Source organism: Homarus americanus, unplaced genomic scaffold (genome assembly GCF_018991925.1).
Source record: "Homarus americanus isolate GMGI-L3 unplaced genomic scaffold, GMGI_Hamer_2.0 scaffold21914, whole genome shotgun sequence".
Taxonomy (NCBI): domain Eukaryota; kingdom Metazoa; phylum Arthropoda; class Malacostraca; order Decapoda; family Nephropidae; genus Homarus; species Homarus americanus.
The window spans coordinates 176,245-197,220 of record NW_024719665.1 but is presented as its reverse complement, the minus strand read 5'-3'; the positions used below and the strand labels follow the sequence as shown (position 1 = coordinate 197,220).

At 39.5% G+C, this 20,976-nt stretch overlaps 1 protein-coding gene across 2 annotated transcripts; it reads left to right on the top strand.

Moving 5' to 3' along the window:
• The first annotated feature begins 1,352 nt into the window (after positions 1–1,352).
• On the top strand, positions 1,353–19,540 carry LOC121860175 (protein CDV3 homolog). Of its 2 annotated transcripts, none has more exons than XM_042357232.1 (5): positions 1,353–1,715; positions 9,697–9,894; positions 12,094–12,208; positions 13,211–13,322; positions 17,529–19,540. In XM_042357232.1, the coding sequence occupies exons 1-5, from the start codon at positions 1,506–1,508 to the stop codon at positions 17,641–17,643; spliced, it is 750 nt and encodes a 249-aa protein (XP_042213166.1). In that variant the 5' UTR covers positions 1,353–1,505; the 3' UTR covers positions 17,644–19,540. The 2 variants fall into 2 exon arrangements, with proteins under 2 accessions (XP_042213166.1, XP_042213165.1); XM_042357231.1 differs by having other exon boundaries at positions 9,697–9,906.
• Positions 19,541–20,976: the final 1,436 nt, after the last annotated feature.

The following is a 20,976-nucleotide window of genomic DNA, read 5'->3' as shown; positions in this document are numbered from 1 at the left end:
ACAGTGTTTAAAATACGTGACCGACCGCCCAAACGGCTAACGAGCTGATCAGTGGTGGAGAGGTTGAAAATATCAGCCAAAAGTAATTGCAGGTGTTCTGGTCTCTCAATGTAACTGGGGTACCTTAGGCACCAGTCTGGTGGCCCTCCTTGGACATTTTCAGTCAACTGCCAGTCTCTAGTATATCTCAAGGACCAGACGGGGTGGTACTACTCCAAACAGGAAAGTACCTCACTCTTGAAAATCATTACGAGGGACGGTACATAGTTGATGGGGTTAGGTATGCACTTAGGCGCCTCAGCTACCCTGAGAGATTGGAGCGCCTGAACTTGCCTAGCTTATACTACAGGCGGGCAAGGGGGGACCTAGTTGAGGTGTATAAGCATCTCGGGGGCCACTACTCAGTCGAGTGTCCTTACTTGGAGCTGGCGGACGCTCGCCCCACAAGGGGTCACAGCTCAAGATTGAAGAAGCCGCAAGTCCAGAAAACTGTGAGGGCAAACTTTTTCGGTGTGAGAGTTGTGAACTCTTGGAACCATCTGCCAGAGAGTGTTGTGACGGCACCGAGTGTGAGCTCTTTCAAGACCAGACTTGACCAACACTGGAGCGGGTTCAGGTACATTCAGGAGCCGGTACATGCCCAGTACTTGCCAACAGTGAGTGACAGAAACGTGACCGATCGCCCAAGCGGCTAACGAGCCGATCAGTGGTGAAGAGGATAAAAGAAAAAAAGAAAAAAGATATTGTTGTGGGGGTGGGGGCTAGGTGTGTTTGTTGGTGGGTGTGGAGGGGTAGGTGTGTGTGTGAGTGGGTGTGGAGGGTTGGGTTTGTGGGTGTGGATTTGGAGGGGTGGGTGGGGGTTTTTGTGTGGGGGGGAGGGGGGCTTATATCCTCATCACACACATTATATAAAATTTTTAAGAGTTGAAGATCACTTGACATTTCATTAAACTCCCGTCACACACTATGACACACGCTATTGGAAAGAATAAATACATGTCAGTGTTCATTACTGTTACCAACTAAAAGGAATTAAAATCTTAGCTTTACGTCAGCTCATATCTTGGTTACCGCAATTTATATAGCTCATATGAAACAAATTAATTATAATTCCTTTGCGAATTTGATTTATAACTATAATTATTAGTTTTAAAAGCACTATTTCTGCATATACCCGGCAAATGGGAATTCGTTTTCCCTGTTGCCATTGAACTATAGATAAACGAAATCTAGCCATAATAGGATCGAAAATGAGCGAATATACCTTCTTGGTACCCGATGAGGTATCCGAATACCTTATATAGATGACAACTTGAATGATACAAAAGGTTTCCAAATACTCTCGATGATAGTACTTCCTTCTGATTGCCTTCACTCTGGTGATGTTTAGGTACATGTGATTTCTTATTTCCATCTGGTCCTGTTTCCGAGTCCTGCTAGGAGTTGGTGAGCTCTGAGCGCCGGTCTGGTGTAGGCAGATCCCGCCCTCCGTAAAGCTGATCACTATGGCTGACCTGGATAGTTTCTTTGCGAAAAAGGACAAGAAGAAGGTGAAGGGGAAGAAGTATACCACCACTGGTGAGATCGCCCGTCGACTCGAAGAGACAGAAAAGAAATTAGAACATCAACAGGGGCTCAAAGTGAAGACAGAACCCGTCAAGAAGCTGGAAGAGAGCTCTGAGACCGCTCCCGTGGTCGAAGAACCCCCACAGAAGGTGAGATGACAATCCTGGTAGTTGGAAGGAAGGTGTAGTTAGACTGCTCATTTAACACTAAATACTTGCTTATTTATGTTTGTTATGGGTGAAGGCGCCGCCGTGCAGAGTCCACCCATTTTACTTGGCCTGGACTAAGGTTCTGTGTCTGTCCCAGTTGTTTGACGGTGTAGCCCTCAGGTGTTACCCAAGTAGGCTGGTTACTGTGAGTATACATGATACTATGTGTGTGTGTTCATTGTGTAATCTACTAAGGAATGTATTGTCATAAGCTTTCAATAAGAACAAAGCTGTTTACAATATTTTTTTTATTTTTTGGTAAATGTATATAAAGACTCCGCTCAGGCAGCTGATTACAGTAGCAGGAGTCTGAACATTGATAACCATACTACATATAATACTAAGAAACTGCAGCAACAACTTTAGACAATTTTTTTTTCGGTGATTATGGTGATGAATTATTCTGAATTATATTACTAAAAATAATAACATCCCAAAGAAGGACGAGCTGTAAAAGGAATTTGCTATTTTTGTAACATTACCTTTAGTTTGGCGTGGGGCGGCTTCCCTGCAGTAGCGATGTTGTCATTTCCATTCACACGAACATTTTTAAGGAATATTATTACTGCGTTATAATGTGACACTGGCTTATGAGCCTATATCATTTGCTATTGTTTGTGGGTTAATTACCATGATTTTAATCGGCAAAACCTTGTACTGTACAGTAATAGTTTACATTACATGATGAGCCACTTTAGGAAAAACTATAGAAGACTTGTTAATGACCTTTTTAATATCAATAAAAGTTTGTAGGAATTGCAACTTTCTTACTTTTGTTTTCTTGGCTGTTTTGTTATAAAGGCAAACATTGACCACCTCAGTCAGCTGTTCACAGACACTAAAGGGCAAACATCTCAAAGACATTAAATGCTTCTGTTTCATACACATGAAAAACTGGCAGTAGCAACATTTTTATATGATGATTTTAAATTGTTTCTTAGACTAATGAATACCATTAAATAAAGAGATTTTCTGTCAATATTTGTATTATCATTTTGATGATTTTGTCCCGGATGGTGTTTCATAACCTGCAAATACTTACCAGCGACCACCTAACATCTACTATACTGTACATCATGAATAAGGCAAAAGAACCAACCATACCTGGGCTATGGAACTGGTACCTATCTTGGGGTGGAAGTGCATTATTTTAAGCTAGGTTAGGTTAGGTAGGATAGTGAGCACGTTAACAATAATCCTAAACATAGTGTTGGTGATGACATCTCTGCTAAATTTCCTCATGAGAATACTGTAGAAAAAACAAATGTAGGAAATTTGCAGTTCCTTTAGACTTTCATTGATACAGGTATTCGAAAGATAAGAAACAAGTTTTCTTAAATTTATTTTGCTAAAGTGGCTCATAATAACATCCAAACCTATCTTAACTTACCTATCCTAGAATGTAAGTACAGTATATAAATATTAATAGCTCAGGTACATTTGGTCAAGCAGGTTCGTATGGAAAGGAAGGTCAGTTGCTGGCTGGGAAGTGTTAGCATTTTCAGTCATTTAGTCACTGAGAAGTGTTTGTCACCAATAGGAGGCTGCCCAAACAGAGTATCATGAAGACCATGGATACAGAGCATTTTTATTTACAGGAAAAACTAGGGTGAAAAATAGAATTACGGTTTGTTATTCAGCACCAGATTTGGCTTGATCCTGAGGTAAGAAAGAAGTTTAAGTGGTAATACCGTACTCGATGACTGGCATTCCTTTATTACCAACTTGAGCAAATTTCTCCATAAAAGTTAAAAGTTTTCTTATCTTGAGCAAGAAAATGATGTAAGTGCATGAGGATAACACTTGCATAATATAACTTTTACATCTGTACGTCTAGGAGATGATGCTGACATGTTTCTCGTGTCTGTCGTACTGTACTGTATTTGTTTCTGTTTGAAGAAATTATGTTTTTAAAGAATGAAATCCAAGATAACCACAGTACAGCACCGTATTGGGTTTTAGGTTAATTTAAGTAAGGTTTTGTAGAATGTTTCAATATCTGGTACAGTACTTTCATAATATTATGTTGGTGGTTAGCTCTACAAGGAGCAGATACAGTATGGCTACATGCTATAATTTTTCACTCAAATAATTATTTGAGTGATTAATTATAATTGATCAAATAACCTACCAAAAGTAACCTAACTTAAAACATCAATTATCTTCCATTCTAATCTTAAAATTTTTAAAAAAACCTTTGAAGAAACTGTTCCATTTGCACTAAACTGCTAAAATTCCCAAAGTAGCAGATACTGCTACATTCCAACATGGTTACAGACTGGCATCAATGGCGTCTCCTCAGCCGACCCAAGATGGAAAAATCGTAAGTGATAATATGTGCACTTTTTGTCATTTTCTCAGAGTACCTGTACAGTACTGTATCATCTTTCTTCTTTCGATATTTTTATTTTGTTAACTTGGACTCTTGTCTTTAAGTGTTACCATACAAACGAGGAGAAATTGGTGCAGAATGTTTCCGTGTTCAATAGCTTTTTGGGTATTGAGACGAATCCTCAACCCCGGAAGAAATCGCACTTTTATGGAATTTTTCTGGGCATTGAATGTTTCCAAGTTTAAACTGTGACACTATTGCTAGGGAGGCATAACTGCAGTTATACAGCCACAGAAGTGTATTTATGTATGCAAACACTATTGTACAGGTACAGTATATTAAATCAACAAAATAGACTACTCTATACACCACGTATACAATACTGTACTCGCCAGCAGATACTGTCATCTTGAGCCTGTGGTACAGGCAGGCCAAATGGTATTATGATGATACAGGGTGGACTACCTTTGCCCTCTACCATCTACTGTAGCTGGTGTTTAACTGTCACTCTCCTTTCCCTCCATGAAAGAGGGATTGTACACATGCTGTATATTGTACATACACCCTCTACACACTAGCTACAGTAGGCATACACTGTTCACTCTATGTACTGTACTTATGGTACTTTTACACTTATTGTATACATAATTGTACAGTAATTACTTTTCACATCTTAACACTGCTTTAATGGTATTCTTGGCTGGGTGCATCCTGGTACAGTACTGCACAACACAGATCATATGTGAAAACAGCAGCGAGTGAGCAATGAAACTTGACAATGGCAGAAGGCAAAGTGTGTGCCCTGATACTTAAGTTTTTGGAGATAGACTGCAAGATAAATCAGCTAATCATAGGTGTCCCATGTAGTCACATGACAGCTGTAGCCAATCACAACTCAAGCACTCTGATCCTACAACCTAAGTTCTCCATGCAATTAGCCCACCCACACGCTCGGCGCATGATGCAATCACTCGGAAATACTTCGAATAATGTACACGGAATGGAGATGGTTTTGGAATTTTATTTATATTTTCCAGATATTGGAAATTATTCTCAGTGCTGTAATAATTGTCGTATATTAATTGTTTTAAAGAAAATTAATCAAATAATTATATTATACTGTACTGTGAGGAATATAAACCCATCATTTTATGTATACAGTTTATTATTTATTGCACATATCTTTCATATAACCTAAACAAAGGTGAATTTTCTCCGTTTTTGTTACTTATTACAGCCCTTTGGGGGCAGAAGATCAGTTGGGTACAATGAAAAATCCCATGCTGGTGAGGGTGTCTGTAGAAGTAAAAATAGATTCGCTGTTGAAAGAAAAAACCTTAAACATGTCCATTGATGTGAAGGTATTTTGTAGTATGTTGAGTGACTGCCCTCAGAGTTTTGATTGTTTGGGAAGATGTCACATTCTCTCTGTTGAGACACCCAGCATGAACAATTAGCTCACCACCTGCAGGCTTCATAACCTGAATGGCTGACAGTATTACTAGTGTATGGTCTAGTTCTGGAAACATGGATAATGTCACTCAAAAACTACCTATTAAGGATTTTTTGGGTCCTCCCATTGAAACAAATGGATCTTGCACACGACCCCTCCATCCATCCATCCATCCGTCTTTCCTTCAGTTTTTGTGGAGTGGTTATTTGCACCCATGAGTGTAGATACTGTATCGTACATGATATTTGCAGCCAACTGTGAACGTATACTATTTGTGTTATTTGACACTGATTTCTGGATAGTTTAACTGAGTAATATGGTACAGGTAGTTTATATTTGGGTATACAGTATAAATAATTACAGTGAACCCTCACTTTACGCGGTTAATTCAACCCACGGCGGCCCGCGTAAAGTGAGAAACGCGTAAAGTGAACAACATAACATATGGGATTAATTGAAATAGAGACCGGGCCGACCCCCAAACTCCACTTTTTCCCGACACAATACGTACGTTTTACTAAAAATAAACCTCCTAACTTTATGATGGTATTCACCCACACATAATATAGAAAGGAACAGTCAATAAAAGAAGAATAAACTGAAGGTTAGGTTAGAAAAAAACAAGGCTGGGGTTAACACTTACGTTAGTAGAAGAGATGGGTCGGCGTAGGGGAATGGAGGCTGGTTCCGAGGCAGAGGGCAGGCTACTGGCCCTCAGGTGAGTCTTCATCGGTGTCATCCACACTTACTAGTGCCTCCCTGACAAATCCCTCAAAGTCATCATCACTGTCTCTACCTCTGTCACTATCACTGGCTTGGGCTGGCTGTGGTGGGTTGCAGGCGAAGAACTCTGTTATGCTTTGCTGACGGCTGGTGTTTATGTTGTCGTGATAAACCTTGATGTAGGGCTCCATAGTCTTCAACAGCTGGGTAGTGAAGATTTCATACCTGTTTGCATCAGGGTCGTCGGAATGGAGGAGCTTGGCTTTCTCGATACACTCGATGGCACCCCTAACATTACTATGGGATAAGCGGCGTTCTTCTTGGGATGACGCACCACCTGCCTCTTCACTGACGTCATCATCATCTACCATGTCGTCGGTAGTCACATCAGGATCCCTTATCACCTCCAGGATGTCGTCGTTGGTGGTCTCGGAGAAGCCTGCAGCTGTAACACTCTGCGCAGCTTCTCTGGCAAGGTCCACTGCTACTGCAACAGTCTGAACCTCACCAGTCACAGATTTACTCTGCCTAACGGCCGGAATGCCTTGCAACACGTCTCCATGCGTGACGAACAGTTGCTACAGACAGCTGATCCCATGCCTCCACCAAGAAGTCCACAGCTTTCTTGACGTTGAATTTTCTCCAAAACTGTTTCACAAGTACTTCTTGCTCTGCCAACTGTTGATCCTCGTCGTCTTCGCTCTTGCTATCGGTGTTGGTGTCACTCAGGTTACGCAACTCTTCCTTGGTGTTGGTGTAGTCGTTCAGGAGCTTGAATTTTTTAGTAGAGAATGCAGCTTTTACATTACAGATTAACTCCTGGTCCATGGGCTGTAATATAGACGTAGTGTTGGGAGGAAGGAAGACCACTTTTACGTTGGGGTGACGATCTAACAGTAGGGGCGAGTGTCCTGGTGCGTTGTCCAGCAGCAACAAAATCTTGAATGGCACATTCTGTTGCTCACAGAATTTCTTCACATTGGGAACGAAACAGTCATCAAACCAGGAGAGGGACAGTGTAGAGAACATCCATTCCTTACGTGTGGTCAGCCAGTGGACATTTAGCTTGGACATGTCCATGCTCTTGTAGGTGTGCGGCTTGCGTGCTGTGTGGATCACCGATAACTTGAGCTTACAGGTACCGGAGGCATTGGTGGTAAACAGGACGGTGATGCGCTCCTTCTGCAACTTCCGGCCCCGACACTTGCTGGCATTCTTCACAACGAAGGTCTTGGAAGGTAGTTTTTTCTAAAAAAGACCAGATTCGTCCATGTTAAACACCTGGTCGTCGGTGTACTGCCCTTCCTCCATAATCTCACGCAAAAACGGAGGAAATTCCCTAGCTGCAACACGGTCAGCACTAGCTTCTTCACCACCAATGTTGATATTGGTGATCTTGTTTCTCTTCTTAAACCTCTGTAACCACCCAGAGGAAGCCTTAAAGGGTTTGGGCTCTGTAATTCCCATCTTTCGTGACACTGCAGCATACAGTTCAGGTGCGTACTCCTTAACTGAGCGCGTGTCCACCGCCATGTTCCGTCGCGCCTGACGCACCAAGTAGCTCACAAGTAATTTTTCTGTCTTGAGAAGCACCTGGTTGTGGCAATACTTGATCATAGAAGCACCTGTAGACTTTGTGATGTTCGTGTGCTCCTTTATCTTGGCTGCATCCTTCTTAATTGTCCTGATCGTAGACTCGTTAACACCATGCTGGCGCGCGAGATCAACCTGTCTTGTTCCCTTCTCCAACTCTTGTATGATCTTATACTTAGTTTCGTAGCTTATGGAACGTCGTGTCTTCTTTGGCTTAGGGCGGCTGGGTCCAGGTAAGGAAAGGTTTCTCTCTGGGGGCGGTGGTCCGGCAGAAGCCATTTTACAGAACAATGGATTCGCGTATACACGGTGTGGCCTGGAGGGATGAAACTGCCGCGGCTAGGTCAAGCGTCGTCTTTCCTCCCTCCCTCCTTCCCGCGGGTGGACACGTCACATTACTTTAAACCAATCACAGCTAGCAGTGGAGGGAGGTAAGGATGCATGGCCCAATTACAGTCCGATATGTCATATGACGTCACTGATAACGCAACAAAGACACACACACTGTGCAACCTACTCGCGCCGCTTACACAACATGATGGATGGCGGGAGAGGGCGGGAGGTTTGGATCCAAAAATGGCGCGGCTCGCCAGCCGCTCTCTGCGTAAAGGGGTACACGCACCGCGGAAATTGAGCATTCCGGTTTCGGCAGGGTACCGTGTAAGCGCATAAAGCGAGGGTTGACTGTACTGTATCAGCTGCCTGCTTTTTCTACTCTTAACAGTGGGTTAGGTTAGGTTTTGGATACAAATAATGTGCTGTTTCATCGTGGATGCAAATATAGTACCCACTGCTTTTAATTTTTTTAAGTTTAGTGTTTTTTTGTTCGTTTTTTTCTTGATTGATAGGGGTATGATTAATTTTGTAACATATATTATTTAGTCTAAAACAGTACTGGTATTAGCTCTTGGGTAGCTACATTGAAATGGAAAAAAAGCTTTATTTTTTTTTTTTTTTTTTTAATATTATGAACAGAGGAACATTCACCAAGCTGATGGTCAGTATGCTTGGGTTTCATGTGGTGTATGGGTACATATCATTAAGGTATCATTCGTAGCACAGACCAAGTTACAACGGGAGCTACAGGCTCTTTCAGCTGAACAATGTCTTGCACACTGTGGAGTACACCTTGGACTTCACATAACCCAAAGAAAAAAATAGAGTGGGATAAAGTCAGGTGATATCGGTGGCCAGGAAATGGGTCCATATTTACCTAGCCAGCTTTCCTCCACCATGCTGTTTTAGAGTACTGCCAGTCTCCTCAAATTGCTGCATCCGTGCGTATAGGTCGCCTCTGGTCGGTGGTTCCTTGCCAAGTGTTGTACAGAATTGACATTGTACCAGGGTAGGTTCATTTCAATGTGGATACCTTGTACAATATACAGTACAGTATTAAAATGTTCACCTCTTTTATTTTCCTCAACTATGTATGCAGGAAGCATGAGGATTTGTACAGGTCCATCCCTCATTGCTATTTCTCTCAAATTTAAGTTTGTTTGCAGAATTATTCAGGTGTCCAGCAACGAAAGTAGAAATTTGTATGCTTCCTTATATACAGTACATTATATACGGTACTTGGGTCATTGTATTAGTCTTCAAGATGTTAGATGGAATTCTGTATGTATATAATTTACCCTTGTCTTTTAGCCTTCCATCACAATCATTGGTGGCATGATCAGTATGCTTTACAACACAGCTTTCTTTTTTTTATTGAATTTCAACTTGCAGAGTAAGTTTGTGTTCAATAATTGTTTCATATTTGTTAGAAATTGTTGAATATTGTATTGATGCATTTTCATGGAAGATATTTTTCTTTTCAGGAAGAGGAGGAATGGAATGACTTTAAGGATGAAGCAGACAAAGACATGACTGACTTGAAGATTACAAAGTTGCAAATAGAAGATGAAGAAGAAGGAGGGGGTGGCTCGGCAGATGATGATGGAGAGAAAGGGGACCATGGAGACCGAAGGGACGGAGTGTGGAAGACCGAGCCATCTCAGACTCAGCAAGTTCCAGTGGTGGGTGATACTGTAAGGGAGAATGGTTGTTGTTAGGTTAATACACAAAACATTTATTTAAGGGAACATTAATATACGGTACAGTCATTTAAGTGATCTTGCCCTTAAATTGTGGTACTGTATACAAATCTTTGGCTGCCTCTGCTGTGTGCAATAATTTTACCTCTTTAGATTTCAAAATGTACCTTATTTGATTGTTAACATTCTTGGGTTTGAGTGGGAGCTCTCCTGTGAGACGCTCGGGGTCTGGCCTGTTACCTGACTGCACTTGACTGCACCACACAAGAGATAATTGTATGTAATGAGTCTTAACAAGCTTGCTATTTGATATAAAAAGGTGGGGTTTGCTGCATTAGCATTGTAAATAAATTATCTACAAACACTTTTATATGAGTAATCACGATAAAATAAATATTTCTTTATGTAAGCGCAAGTAAAACATAAAATTTGTGTTTAGGTTTAATGAAAATGTTTATACCCATACATTATTTTATACCTTCGTTATTTCATGTGAATGCAGTATGAACCTTATTCCATTATAAAACGTACATAGTCTATTTAAGGAAAATTAGTTAAAGAAGAAATGTTGTGAAAAATTTAATATTTCGCTACGGAGAGGCATCGGGAGGCAGCACACTATCACCACATGGTTCAATCTCCTTGCATTTTTTACATTTTCTCACCCCTCCACCCTCGTCAGCAACACGAGGCATGGTTCAAAACTCACAACACTGTTATAAATAAAAAATCACTGTAATGCTCGAGAAATCAGCACAAGCCACAAGAAAATGGAGGGAAATGCGAGTCAACTTTATATCCTGGGTCCTTTAAACAAAAAAGGTAGACTGGTGTGGTGACTTTGGAGTGCAGTGTACATGCCGTATTTTGCGGCATATAAGACACGCTTTTTTCTCAAAATTTTACCCTCAAAATCACCTTGCGTCCAGTATGGTGAAGGTCAGGATTGGGTCCACCATGGGATCTCGGTATCCCCCTAGTTTAAGAATCCAAACAACTTCAGAATGAATATACTCTGCATGTGGTATATTACAAGAATAATTCCATTTAACAAAGTGAACAATTAAAACAATAAATAAACATGTAATGGAAGCCACACATTCACAACATAGCTGCTGTAGCTCCTTAACTCTTGAGTAGTTGCTTCAGGATTATAAGAGATTCATTCGTCCTAACTTGGAGTACTGCTCTCGTATCTGGGGTGGCTCCTCTTCTGTCCAACTGTTTGTTAGGGTGGAATCGAAGGCATTTTGTCTTTAACTCTTCTCTTTCTCTTCACTAGTGTTACTTCACTCACTCTTTTACAGGTGCTTTAACAGACAATGTTCGGTGGATTTGGCATTCTTTGTACCACCGCCAAGGCAGTGGGCTTGTAACACTCATCTTTGCCTGTGACGCCCACCGTTTCTGTGTGGATGTTGGGTTCACTAGAATAACCCATTATAGTAGTTCCCCCCTCACACACAGCCAAGCTGTGGAATGCTTTGCCTTCTGTGTTTCCATCCTTTTGCAATCTGTCTCGTTTAAAAAAGTTGTTTTTCCCGCATCTTTGTGGTATAGATTAACATACAGTACTCATTTCCTTTCTCTATTTCTCTAATTTTTATTAATTTTATTCTTATTTTTTCATCCACACAGGCCCTTTTGTGGGTCGATGATCTGTGCCTGGGTGGGCTATTTCCCATAAAAGAAACACTTAACAAAATAATAATGGTACAGTACAGTTAACTGATACTGTATTTTGAGTCATACATGTTTCTGCAGTAGTAAATGGTCCCTTGATATTTTATGTTTCTGTCCATTGTTAATTTGCACATCTCCCAGATCTATTATATACAGTATGTGTTATAACCTTGAAACTATGGGGTATTCAACCTTTGTTCATGAAGACGTATATACTAACATACAGTGTGTCTCCAGAATATACCCTCACATTTATGAAACTTTTTTTTTTTATCAACCCTGCATACTAATGTTATACCTTTATTTGTAGGCTTCTTTATATATAATGCATCTTTTTATTTATGTTGTTACATATTGTAGTATTTTTTAACAGTTTGATAAATTTCTGTATTTTCTGTAATTTTCCATAGTTTTTGCATTCCTACATTTTGTAACCAGTGAGTGCATTTAAATGTGCTTTATAAACACTACTCTAATTTTTTTTTCTCTCTCTTCAAGCATGTTGCACCAGTTGAACCAGAAGAGAAAGTCACCAGGCACGTGCAGAATCCCAACTCATCATATGTCCCCCCTCACATGCGTAATATGTCCGCTTCTCCTCTCCCAAAATCTAGTAAGTTGTGGCCTTGTACTACTGAACATAGTTTATCGGGGCTGTGCAGCTCTGGTTCCCTTTAATTAGGGACTCTCATTACCAAAAGCATATCCTCAATTATGGACCCAGTGTTTTGAAAATGTACTTACAATATTTAGTAATCTTTCTTTTTTTCTCCTCTTTCCAAGGGACATCATGGCCCAGTCTTGTATCACTTTTTAGGCATTATAGAAAGGTCAAGAGCCTCAGCTGGGGATGCATTTTGATAGAAATCTAATACTAAATTAGGGATACAGGCCAGAGTAGGAGCCTTAGTTGGCACAAATCTACCATAGCCCCCCCCCCCCAAACACTGTCCACTCACTCCCAGATCAGAGACCCCCATAACTAAAAGCATAAATTAAGACTAACCATCAGTTAGTTGTGCCATTTTAAAGCTGTATTTACCTAATTAATGTAATAATGTGTGTAATTAAAAGTTGTTCCAGGTGGTAACTGGTTAATGGGGCCCCTGGTTTACTGGCCCTGTCTCAACCTAACCATAAGGAATTGTGTCCAGTGTTAATGGTGTGATCCATTTGATTGCAACCATTTCATTTGGTTCTTAGTTTGTTAAATTAATTGTATATATTATAAAGTGGAAGAAGAGTAAGAAATGGGAAGAGTGAAAAGAAGAGTAAGGAGTGTGAGGAGGAGCAAAGAGGAGTATGAGGAAGATTGAGGTGGAAGATTGTACACATGTGTATCTGACAATCACCAGTGTCATTATTATCAAACAGTACAAAGATTTATCCAAATGTCTTGATATTGAGGTGTACAAATACAGCTTATACTGTATCTACTATTTGGTATTAAACAAAATAATAACTTACTAAGGGATTAGGATTGTGTTTGTTTTTGTCCTCAATTTTCCATTACATAGTGACCATGGGAACACCTTTACTGAAGTTAGTTAGTGATTTTGTTCACCTAGCAAGTTACCTCAAGGTACAAGTTTAATTTACTTAATTTCCTCCACAGCACCAAGGCGGAATCGAACAGCTCCTGACATTAATAATGAGATGGCCTTCCCTTCGCTCTCTGATGCTCAGGCTGCTAACCCAATGGGTGCCTGGGGCAAGAGAAAGTCAAAGTGAGTACTGTACTTTACCGTATACTGTAAGGTGTTTGAATAGCATGAAAAAAAATTGAAATAGAGAAAATTGTTGGATAGGCTGATAAAGGTGTACAGTAAACCCTTCATAACTCGTAATTCTATATAACTCAGATGAAAGTAAAATATTCAACTAAATTATTAAAAAAAAATTTACATTAATATTTTTTTTTGCATAGCTCAGTATTCCGAGATATGATGCACTCTTGGAATGGCATAACACATGCAGGAGGCTCTTCCCGGTCAGCCTCAGAGTTACGCGTCAGTAGGCCTAGTGAGAGGATACCCACCTGCAGTCACTAGTTATTTTCACGTATTTTGTGCAAAGTGCTATTCCACCAGCATTCAAAGTTTAACTAGTTGTCAAAATTATCCTTGAAAATCCCTTAAATCACTCATAAAGTACAGTGAGTCATCGCTTAACGTCGTGGTTCCGTTCCTGAAAACCGCGTTGATGACGGAAACAACGTTAACGGAATCAATTTTCCCTATAAGAAATAGATAAAATACGGGAGTTACATTCCCCAGCCTCCCTTTGCCCCATAAAATACATTACATAAACAGTACACAAATACAATGTAATTTTTTTAGAAAATAGTATATATTAGACTTCCAGAAAGATAACTTAACTAAATCATTTTGTATTGTACTCACTGATGGGCAGAGGTGGAGCGAGTGTGTGGTGGGTAGTGGAGGGGAGGAGGGTGGCTGATGGGCAGAGGTGGAGCAAGTGTGTGGTGGGTAGTGGAGAGGAGGAGGGTGGTGAGTCACTGAGACCCGGAGGGGGCTTCTCCTCCCTCTCTGACTGGGTGAGAGAAGGTGATGCTCCGTACAAAGTAGCCCGTGACGACGTTATGCCGAATCGGCGGGACGTTGTCCGATTCCTAGGTATCTAAAGAGTAGCGACGTTATAACGAAACATCGTTGTCGGAGGCAACGTTGAACGAGGACTTACCGTTCGTGGTTATATATACCTGTCAATAGCGCATCTGGCAACTCAGTCGGTTGGTTAGGCCTATTTCAGTTTAAATGCACACTACACACAGGACAGTATGTGCCCCCAAAATATAAAAATTGTCATAAGGTAAATAACATAAAAGAGATTAATCACTACCGGCATGTGTGTAGAAGCAAGCACTGGGGGTGAGAGCTACAACTGGTGTTTCCTCACCCACTGCTATGCTCTCACCGTCATCTGCTAAATGGCAATGTAGAGTTTGTTCTATTATTATTTTGTATTTATTCCTCACATTTACTAGTACAGTATATGTTATTTTATGTACAATGAATAAGTTCTTCCACGCACGTACTGTACCTCCCACGCATCCAGCTCGCGACACGGTTCACGCAATTACCCAGCTCGGCCGACTCAGGCGTGTGGTGGGTGTGTATGCCATGACGTCACATCACTCATTTAAAGCCCAGTAATCCACCGCCTCATAACACATTCACTTCCCACTAATGCTTTTTATTTTTCATATTTTATAGTTTTATATTATATTTTCTATATTTCTAAGCCACATTATAGTAATGTAATGATTATTACCAACTTTTATACTTTCATAATATACGAGGTGGCTGAGCTGGCTAGTTGGCCATGTAGTTTATAGCCAAGGCTTTGTCTAGAACCACCTCCCTACACACCCATGCTCGTCTTCGTTTCCTTGTTTTATATTTTTTCTTCGTTTTGTTTTTTCTTCACTTCTAAGTCACATTAGAGTACATATTGTACTGTAATGATTTTTTGACAACTTTTATAGTTTCATTAAAGGCAACAATAAATGGAGCAGCTAGGCTGGTGAGTTGCAGACGTATTTATAGCTCACCACCTACACACATCCGTTCACATATAACCTGTGCTCTTCATTTTTCATATTTAATAGTATGATATTACAGCTTGTTTATTCCTAAGCCACATCATTTTTATATAATAAAATAATTGTTAAAGAAGTCCATTTTTCTGAGATGTGCACCAGAAGTCTGCTGGCTGACATGCCAGTCAACTGTGGCTTGCAAGAGATGGTAATACATGTTGCCATTGTTACATACAATGAAACTATAAAAGTTGTGGAAAAATCATTTCAATACTCTAACGAGACTTAGAAACAAAGAAAATATAATATAGAACTACTACAGTGGTCCCTCGGTTAACGAACTCAATTTGTTACAGAGGGTCGTTCGTTAACCGAAACCATTGTTTCAATGGGATTTTGGGTAATTGGTTCCAGCTCACCAAAAATTACATACAAAGTAAAAAAAATGCATTAAAGTCCTCTTACTTTGAGGTGTGTATGTAGAAGGCTCCTGGTTGATGATGATGGGAATTAGAAATGGGGGTGGAAGAGAAATCACCCCGTGCTTGATGCCGTCATTTCACCCATAAAATTTTAAGGTCACTAGGTGTAATTCAAGATTATTTTCCTTAAATCAACACTGCACTGCACTATATATTGTCAATATGTAAAATAAATTTCAGAATGACCAATAATTGTACTGTAAAAACGTAAAAATAGTTTTATGTTCAAGAGAGGCACAAGCAAGATGTTACCTTCACTTACCAGAGATACAAACTGACGCCTTGGTGGGTGAGTGAAGTGGCTGATTGACGCACCAAAAACTAGTTTCCTGTACTGCAATTATGTTAAATAAGTGTTAAAATTACTCATAATTTTAATATAAAACTTTGAAAAATATTTAATAGTACAACCTTCTTGATATTTACTCAAATGGGAGTGAATTTGAGCCCTAGAACTGATTACTGTATTGGCGGACTAATAGTCCAGCTGGTGAGCAAGCGAAAACATGTTGACATGTTTTCGTAAGAATTTTGTTAACCGAATTTTTGTTCGTTAATTGAATATTCCTATGGAAGGTAATTTGTTTAACCGAAATTTCGTTAACCGAGGCGTTCGTTACCGAGGGATCACTGTATATAAAATAAGTAGTATGAAGAGCAGGGGTGTGTATACTATGTGGGAGGTGATCGTAAGTGTGGAAGAATCTGGTTAGGCCTATTTCAGTTTAAATGCACACCACGCACTCACCTCTGCTGTAAGTTAATTTATCCTATTCTGCCATCCCACTGTGGCCAACACATGGTGAAATATAACCTTCAAAAAACCTCACAAGCACCAGACAATAATAATTTTTGTTTCCCATAGATGTCCTCTTAACACTTTCATGTTCATTTGGTCATACGATGTGATTTTTTGGTGTCCCCTTAGGAAAATATTATTGGGGTACGTGATGCTTGAGTAGTGGTAACAGTTGGCCATCCAGCCAATTTGGAAATGTTGGTAGCCGTGTCCAGTTCATCGGGATCCGACCCACCAGAGTGCCCGAAGCACGTTCTTGAATGACCTCACCCTACACAAGCATGTGGTGCCTGGTGGTCGGGTTCACCATACTGTGACTACGGCCCATTGGTTGATGGATACACATATTTAATACTCAAACTGTAAGAATAAATGTAACATCTTGCACAGAAGATACACTAGTAAAACTTAACATCATTCCCCAAAACAACAGAGAACTGTACACAATTGAATTTCAATCACTGAGTGTAGCAATGACAATCATATTCTAAATAGTTACTCCAGAGTTAGGAGTGTGGCAGGTGAATGGATACAGTGCTTGCCTCTTGTCCCATGGGTTGATGGTTCGATCCCCAAGCACTCCCAGTTCACCCAGCTGTAAATGGGTAACTAAGTTTACAACTTGGCAAAGTGAATGCAATTGAGTGCAATACCGGCCATGCTGCTTCCTTGGGCACGGAAGGCTTTAGTATACAGTGTGTTGTACCCACACTGTCCCTAACGGGCAGTCATGCCTATGGGATCAACCTTCACTTTTCATTCCAGAATTACACTAGTTTTTTTTTTTTTTTTTTCATACTATGCATTTCATGATTTTCATTGAATGTGTATGAGACCTCTGTTTTGTCATCAGTGTTGGATTAGTTGTCACGTAGTTGAAGATCCAGTACCAAAGTGCACTGCTCTTTTTTCCCGGGTATACTCTTACAGCACTTGTTACTTCCACCTCGGTCATTACCACAACAAGATAGACAAATTATCTCTGGTGTTTGTCAAAAGATTAAACTGTAACAAAGATTTTTTGGCCATCAACTATACAGTATCTAGCCAGAAAAATATATTAATGAGTTTATGTTCTCTTACTTCACAGCAATGAAGGATTTGAGAGCGTGAGGCACGGATCAACCCGCTCCATGCAGGAAGACTATGCAGCACCTAAACTTAGTACGGCCAACCGCTTCGATGCCTTGAGCGATAATAGCTGAGGCGGAGGATGTGTAGACTAGTTAGGGAAGTGTAGGTGAGCACTAAGGCAAGACACAAAGGATACAGAACTCTTGAACTTTTTTTCTTTTTTTATAGAGAATATCATCTTGCTCTTAAATGAAAGGGCCAACTAGGCTGGAAGATAAATTCTCTCCAAGGAGGAGTTGTAGATCCTGTTTTTATTAATTTCAGTATAACTAATTTTTGTTGATATTATTACTAAAGAGTGTTACAGGTACAATGTGATACGGAGTAAAAATTGTTGAACAAATCCTCTAGCAAGAGAAGAGAGATTTTTTTATATATAAATACAGGTATATATATTATCTTGCGGACAGACATGTTGGGGTGAGTATATAATTTTCATAGATCTGTGGACTTTTTAAGAAAATAAATATATATATTGCCTATCAATATTTTTAAAGTAAGCATGAAGTACTTGTCTACTTATCCAGTACTGTACTAGCCATATATTTTGATTCTGATGGTTGAAGATGTCATGAGCTGCCATGGATACCAAATATACTCGGTTAGAAGAATGGGTCATATTGATTCTGGACAGCTCTTGTTGAAGATGTCTAAGACAATAGGTGGTGAGTGGGAGTAGCTCTGATTTTCTTAGCAACCAATTTGACTGCAGAATTGGAATGGGCCTCATGGTTTTAAATCTGAAGCATGAAATATTGATGGGTGTGAGGTGCATCCTTTGTGGAAATATTTACTCCCTACCAGCTTTTTTCAGGAATATGAAATAATGAATTATTGTAAGATAGATTTGGGCTCTCAGAAAATCTATTTTATTTCCTAAATAAGTACTGATGCAGAAAGAACTGATACACACTATTGTACTTTTATTTTGATAAACTGGCTGCCAAAGGCATGAAGTCAAATGATGGGCCAATGAGTACCTATTCTATGTACCTCCTTGCAGCAGGCTTTTTCTCACATGCAGAATATACCCAAGAACCCAGTGAAACTTGCATATTGAATCACCATAACCAGCTCCTGCACTTAATATACCATATTAGGTTGTGCAAGTCCTAGTACGCTTCAGATGCCGGCAGTGGTCGGTCCCCTCCGGCCACAGCGTCTTAGGGATCATAATATCAGCTATCCAGGAACCAGTGTAACCAGGCTGTTGTGAAGTTTGTCGTAAGGGTGTCTTGATTCTTTTTTATAATAAATCAATTATTCCTACTTGTCAGTATTTTGGTTTGCTGGCCCGTGGACACTCCGTGTTCTTCGTATTACTAGAAGGGCGTGGCTCAATCTGGTGATCTGTGCGGTGTATTTTGTAACGAGTACTTAGTACGCCCAACACTCATTCTGCAGGACTTGAGAATCAAAGCTTCCTCTATCTTGATTGTTAAAATGTTTGTGTATGCGTGTGTTTGTGTGTACTTATATATCACAGGGATCATCACAGAAAAATTCAAGGAGAGTGACATCTTGCATGGTATCATGACAATGTACTATAATGCCTGTATTATGTAAACAAGATTGTCAGTCATGACAGATGATGCTTGGTAATTATCTTTGTCATTACAGTACAAGTACAGTTATTATTGTAGGTCACCAATTAAATTTAAAAATACAATGATAAGGAAACTTGATTAGTGTAATTTTGAAAGGTAGGTAGGAATTTTACCATGGCTCCTGAAATTCAAGCATGGCGGGGCGGGCCCACGTGCTTGAAGACCCTTATAGTAATCCCTGTTTTATACATGCATACATGCGTACTTGCATATACAAAATTTATGCAAGATACATATTCATACTTTCAATAATGAAGTTTCATACAGGTGTTGCAAGACAAATGTATCATTTGTAAAGACAATCCCCCTATACTGTGAGATGAGTCGAGCCTTTTAACATAAAATAAAATATTTCCTCCTATTCTAGGCATCTGTTTTCCTTTTCTTTTGCTTCATTTTTTACTTACTGTATTGGATAAGAAATAGTAGGAATGAAAACTTGAATTTTTTTATTTATGGAATAAGTTTATAAATCTTGGAGATATATATATATATATATATATATATATATATATATATATATATATATATATATATATATATATATATATATATATATATATATATATATATATATATATATATATATATATATATATATATATATATATATATATATATATATATATATATATATATATATATATATATATATATATATATATATATATATATATATATATAAAATGTGTATTTGGGAACCAACATTTTGTTGCATTTGACAGGTGCACAGAAGAGGATACTTAACATTGTCACTCAACTAAGCGAGGTTAAACTTACAAGTAGAACTGTAAAATCAAGTTCACCTGTCATGTGTTGTTGATCAGGAGCCATAGATCTCTACAGTCATCTGTTATTCCATGGGTGATATTGTCCATTCAGGAGAACCACAGTGAAAGCATCATGGCACAAGTGTGGGAGTCTAATATCTGAAGGTTTGGAGTCTATTGTCTGAAAGTTTGGTGCCCAGGGCCTGAAAGTTGGGAGATTGGTGTGTGAAGGTTGAGAGCCAGTGTCTGAAAATTTAAAGCCTGGTGTCTGAAAGTTGAGAGCCTACAGTCAAGAGTGATGGGAGTGTCATGTCTGAAAGTAAGGAGCCCAGTGTGTGTGAAAGTAGGGATCTCAATACAGTATTTGAATATAGGGAGCTAAATATCAGAAAGTAAGCAGCTCAGTGTCTGAAAGATGGAAGCCAAATGTCTGAAAGGTGGGAGTCCAATTTCTGAAAGTTGGGAGCCTAATAGCTGAAAGGGAATCTAATGTTTGAGAGTAGAGAGATTAACATAAATGCCTGTCTAAAAGTAGGTGCTGTAGCTCTGGGATGTTGGAAAGGTGCCTATCTGTGGTTTGGGTTGATTCTTTCACAAAGACTTGCTTCCTTTGCCCATGTTATGTAATAGGGGTAACTTGGTTGTTCTTGCAAGAGTTTAATCATAAAAAAAGCAAGGTATCTCCTCTGTCCCTGTTCACACACACTCTGGTCTTCCGCAAGCCATTTGAGGTTAATGGTACCATTGCGCTTCTCCCTCATGACCTGTATGGAGTGACTTGTTATTTTGAGCTTTGTGGTTTAGTCTCCCCGTAGGCCGTTTTAATATCTAGGAGATTTAGAAATTTGGGTCTCACAAAGCCTGAAATTGCTTATTGCACCACATCTTACTCCTGCCCTGCAGTGAGTGACTTTTTATATTATTATTTGATTATTTTTTCTTTCTTTTTTTTTTTTTTACTAACCAAAAAAGTGAAATTAGGTGACTGTACATGTCAGTGCTGTGATTTTTGAAGAAGCCATTATTT

Excerpts from the sequence above, each read along its gene's own strand:
- LOC121860175 (XM_042357231.1), top strand. The coding sequence starts at position 1,506 with ATGGCTGACCTGGATAGTTTCTTTGCGAAAAAGGACAAGAAGAAGGTG. Across the intron at positions 9,907-12,093 it reads TTCCAGTGGTGGGTGATACT|CATGTTGCACCAGTTGAACC; the intron begins GTAAGGGAGAAT and ends TCTCTCTTCAAG. Across the intron at positions 13,323-17,528 it reads TGGGGCAAGAGAAAGTCAAA|CAATGAAGGATTTGAGAGCG; the intron begins GTGAGTACTGTA and ends CTTACTTCACAG.